Source organism: Uranotaenia lowii, chromosome 3 (assembly GCF_029784155.1).
Source record: "Uranotaenia lowii strain MFRU-FL chromosome 3, ASM2978415v1, whole genome shotgun sequence".
Lineage (NCBI taxonomy): Eukaryota > Metazoa > Arthropoda > Insecta > Diptera > Culicidae > Uranotaenia > Uranotaenia lowii.
Genome location: NC_073693.1, coordinates 88930218 through 88935223, shown reverse-complemented (window position 1 = coordinate 88935223; position 5006 = coordinate 88930218). Strand labels below are relative to the sequence as shown.

Here is a 5006-nt window from a genome sequence, read left to right as displayed (position 1 = left end):
ACTTTTGTGAAGCGGGTTGACTTTTGTACTATAGTTTAATGTTCAATACTGTTCGATGGTAGAAATGTTCTAGTGATAAGAGCAAATTCTCAAGCATCTGATCGAAAAATGAAACGCCTCAATGTATGCAGCGTCATTCGAACAGAAAGAAAATTCCTGATTCGAGCAGAGCTCACTCGAAATTTCGAGTGAGATCTGGAACATTCCGAACATTCCCTGATGAGCTCACGCGGAAAGTACTAGAAATCGGTTAGCAGTGTATATATTCGGAAAGGCTCACACTGCTCGACATCAGTTGAAATTCGAAATCAAGACGATTCACAACGAATACAAAACGTGGAAAAGCGTGCGTTGCGACTAAAATTGCTCTAGAAAAGATTACTCGAAACAGGAATTTTATTTGAAAGTGTTATTAAAAAGCGCAAATAAAATGCCATTCCTTCCGCTACTGTTCGACGATTGGATTGCTCCCGAGTGGGGCCGTCCTTTGAAGCGCCGAAATCTTTTGGAGGACGTCGTTCCTGGTGGTCTTCTGATATCATATGGAAACATTCCGCGGCGTTCCGGTTGCAAACGTCCAGCAAGCTGCATTTTGGATAATTCTGACACAAACGAGATGAACCAGGCATGTGTGAAGCAAAATAAGGAAGGGTTCCAGGTTAACATTGACGTTCAACAGTTCGCTCCGGAGGAAATTTCAATCCGACTTGAAGATGACAATTTAATCGTCGTTGAAGGAAAGCACGAAGAGAAGCAAGATGAACATGGATACATCTCGAGACACTTTGTTCGGAAATATCGACTTCCCGAGGGACATGATGTAGACAAAATCGTTTCCTCCGTCTCATCGGATGGAGTGTTGACGGTGAAGGCACCCAGGTTGGCCCTTCCGGAACCGACAAAGGAACGCGTGATACCGATTGAAAGAACGGGGAAATCTGTCAAAAATAGTGGACAGGAAGAGGCAAAAGAGAATGAGAAGCACTGATATAATAAGGAGTTGTAATCTTAATGAGTTTTGAAGACTTTGGGAAAAACGTTTTTTCTGTCATTTAAGTTTGAGAATAGGAACCTAGTACCTAAGTCGTAAAATAATTTCAAGTACCTACATATGTAATAATTTTACCGTTGGAATAAAATATTAAAAATAAAATGTTTCCTTATATTCAGTGTTGATGACCATCTCAGTTGAATCGTGAGTGAAAATTTAGCTGCTCGAATGAGGTTTAGAATGGTTAATTTAAAGATTGAATACCTATAGTCTGTGACAAAAGTTAGTGACCAAGATATTTAATAATTCGCACTTGTGGTTGAATGCCAACCTTGTTAAATATTTTCTTTTTCGAAACAAAGCAAGAATAGAGTTCCTACGGCATTCCCATCTTTTTACAACATTTTTGGTGTTAAATTTTGATTTTGTATACAAACATCCATCCAAAAAAGACTGAAATCGGTCGTTGGGCGATATGGTGCCTCATTCCATTTGGAATCGAGTGCGCTGCTTCACACGATTTCATCCTTTTTTTAAAGCTATATTTCAACTATATTTCATATTATATTGTCAATGCAGTCGAAATGCAAAGTTTTTGCGCTGGTTATTGGCCAACCAGCGACGATGAAAAATTCATCAAATACTTCAGCAATCGCACCCCTTCCTTTTGTTTGGTTCCGACACTTGGAAGATGTTTTATAGATGTCTGGTCAATATGAAATGTCGTCAGTGATGTCGCCGTCGCTTTGGTTTGGGGATTCAGCGACAATAAAATTTCAACAGTCTTAAACAAATTATGCAGACATGTGCAGCAGGGATTCCAGGAGTTTGAGAAACAATCAGGACAACATGAAGAAGAAGAATTTTTAAAGACGTGATGTCTTGAATTCTGATTACCGTGAAGGACCCAATGGCCGCGCATTTAAGCAATGATGAATGTTCTCTGTGCCGTACAAAAATCTTTTTTTGTGCGATTCCGAAAAGAAAAGCACTGACACGTAGTAAAACTTACGTTCTTTAAGGGAAAAATTTAAAAGTGAGAGATTTTTCATTGTAACGTCACAAAAAACGCGAATTTGTAAAAAGTGTCTGTGTACCAATGGCCGCGCACGCTTATGATGCTTGTTCCAATCGCCGCTCACAAGTGTACCAATGGCCGCGCACTTCTTAATTTGGTTTAAACAGTGAATAAGGTATCCAAACAGTTAAAAATGCTGTTTACATGGCTCTCAGGCTTATTGCGATTATTCTCAGGTAATGATTTTCAAGATTCACACATCAAATACTGATTTGTCGTCATTGTTTTGTGATACTAGTCTAGTGCAAAATTAGTATGAGGCGCCATTTTTACAAAGCATTATTTTGCCGGAAGATATATTGGAACAATGTTTTCGGTCCCGATTTCGGTGAATCATCACAAATTCGGCGAGCTGTCTGAAAATCCACGAGGAAACTGACCAACTAAAACGTAAACAGATCCGAATTGCTATCTAACCTCAAATTTCCAACACTGTAGCAATTTTTATTAGATAATCCTTTCTTCTGACACTGTTTCAAAAAAAAATGTGTTTTTTCAGCCGGTTTTATGAAGGAAAACATTGATTGGAAAACTTGCCTGTGAATCTTATATAACCTTTGTGAAATTCCGAAGAAGTTCTCTAAGATTAACTGCTTATAAATACTAGAATACTTTCCGTGCGCGGCAATAGAAACATTCAAAAATCAAGTGTACCAATGGCCGTGCACAACAATATTGTTATTTTTTCCGCAACAGAACCTTCAAACTGTTAACTTTTCTTCACAATTGATTCGTTATACAGCCACAAATAACTTACGTTGGAAAAATTTTGCAAAGGTGCTCGAACTAAACACAAAAAACTGGGGAGGGGGGGGGGACCCGTTTAGCTCATTTGCTAAGGGCAACAGAAAAAATGGCATCCGACAAATCACTAGAACCCTTGTAATGTCAGTAAAATATGTTTAGAACATTATATATAGCTAAAGCTTCTAGTTTTCCCGTTATTCAGCATGAAAGAAAAAAAAATCCGAAAAAACATGCCTCAGGAAAACTGCTGCAGTTCATATGTTACACGTTCAAAAAAATATTTGACTGATACGTATGAAAGCTGAAGTTAATGTCTACATCATGGAACAAAAAAATATTTTTTTTTTTTTTTTTAATGAAATGGTCACAAAAAGTTCAAAAAAGTGGCCTGAAAAACCTACTTTTCATTCGATTGCTAGTAAATACTGTTTGAGCGATGGTAGAGTTTTTTAAAAAATATGACTACAAACTTTATTAAAATTCTAAAATTTTGCTGTCTTTAGATTTTCGATGCAACAAAAATTGAAATTACAGGATTTTTTCAAAGTTGACTACTTTGCGCGATTTTTTCACTAATTGAAATTTTATCTGTTTTTGTGGTCCACCGTCAGGTTGTACCCGGATTTTCAGTGCTTTCTCGCCGTTTGAAGCAATCAAAACTATATCTACATTCTAGTGAGGTAATCTACATTCTAGTGAGGTGCAACAATTTACGCTGTGAGATTTCACAAAAATATGAAAATTATAAACGTAAAATCATTCCTGAATTACTAGAACCACAAGCAGCGCATCCAGCAAAACGTGTTTGTTTGCTCTCCGAGTAGGTTCGGTGGGTGGTGATTCGGGCAGAGAGCGAATCCGTTAGACGAAATAATGATGCGTGTCGTGCGATTCTTGCGTGCGAACAAAGTGTCATCAAGTTAATAATTTACCGATCAAAATAGGTGTTCAATTGAAAGCTTTTATTCTGAATATATAACAAAAATTTTAACATAAAATAACAGTATTTCCCTATTTTCTACATTACTTTCCATTTTCACCATTCTCACTTGATTGTTTATCATCAGATTTATTCTGAGCGATTTTCTTCATCGGTTGTCCCGTTTGAACGATATGGATTGTTCTTTCCTGTTTCGGTTCTGGCAATGCTTTCTTGGGAGCCGAAATCGTCAAAATGCCATCCGATGAGAGTGATGATACGATACCTTCCGGATCGTGATCCTTCGGCAACATGTATCGTCTCACAAAGTGCCTGGAAACATATCCATGCTCGTCCTGTTTCTCCTCGTGTTTGCCTTCGATGACGATGCTGTTGTCCCCTGCCATTTTCACTGTGATTTCCTCCGGGGCAAACTGCTGAACGTCCAAGCTTATTTGAAACTTGTCTCCACGGATATCGACTGTGGATCCGGAATCCTGACGGCATGCTGGATGACAGTGACGCCAGGGTCGATTGTAACGAGACGCACGCTGGTTCTGAAGAGCCGATTGAGCAGCAACAGCGGACGTAAATGCAGCTAGCAGGTTATCTGCGCTTATTCCACTACCGAAATGCTGATCCAAAAGCTGAGAAGTTCTCAACGGAGCGTCCCAGCAATCGTCCCACCAGTTTCGGAAGATGATCGGCATAAGAGACATTTTGTTTATTTTATAGACACTTTTTTTTGTTGACACTATTTACTTATTTTTCAAAAATTCACAACCAATTTATTTAACAATGCAAGACTTTAAATTTCACTTTGACCTATACACACTTCCGTTTGTTCGCGTTTGAAGAAACTGTGTTGAATGCGTTCAGGAATGAAATGCTGCTGCTGCCAGAGCTCGAGCAGATTTATATACACGAACGAGCGTTTGCTCGAATTTTCCCTCGCGAATTGATTACGCGCAATGTGTACGCGACAGTGAATCACTCGCCAGAACGTTCTACAAATTTCGGGGTCCGTTTTTTTGCTTCAGTTTAAACAACTTCGAGTTCTTGAGGTTGGATTGGTGACTTTTGAAATCAAAAGACATACAAAACATCCTATCGCTTCTTGGAAAATACATTTCGAATAAAAAATTATCATTTTTTGCGTTGAAAAGCAATCTTATTTTCATACCGAATTTAAAACGCCTGAATGTAAGCAATAAAATGAAGAAAAAAACAGTGACTGATTTGCTGATTCGAGTAGAGCTCACTCGAAAATT

The 5006-nt window shown here is 38.4% G+C and overlaps 2 protein-coding genes across 2 annotated transcripts; one reads left to right on the top strand and one right to left on the bottom strand.

Annotated features, from left to right (window-relative positions):
* The first annotated feature begins 309 nt into the window (after positions 1 to 309).
* On the top strand, positions 310 to 1118 carry LOC129752785 (protein lethal(2)essential for life-like). Its single transcript, XM_055748562.1, has one exon. The coding sequence runs from the start codon at positions 431 to 433 to the stop codon at positions 986 to 988; it is 558 nt and encodes a 185-aa protein (XP_055604537.1). The 5' UTR covers positions 310 to 430; the 3' UTR covers positions 989 to 1118.
* A 2713-nt stretch (positions 1119 to 3831) lies between these two features.
* Positions 3832 to 4605, bottom strand: LOC129753594 (protein lethal(2)essential for life-like). Its single transcript, XM_055749428.1, has one exon. The coding sequence runs from the start codon at positions 4452 to 4454 to the stop codon at positions 3840 to 3842; it is 615 nt and encodes a 204-aa protein (XP_055605403.1). The 5' UTR covers positions 4455 to 4605; the 3' UTR covers positions 3832 to 3839.
* Positions 4606 to 5006: the final 401 nt, after the last annotated feature.

Bases quoted from the DNA above. Each gene is read 5' to 3' on its own strand.
- LOC129752785 (XM_055748562.1), top strand. From the start codon at position 431: ATGCCATTCCTTCCGCTACTGTTCGACGATTGGATTGCTCCCGAGTGG.
- LOC129753594 (XM_055749428.1), bottom strand. From the start codon at position 4,454: ATGTCTCTTATGCCGATCATCTTCCGAAACTGGTGGGACGATTGCTGG.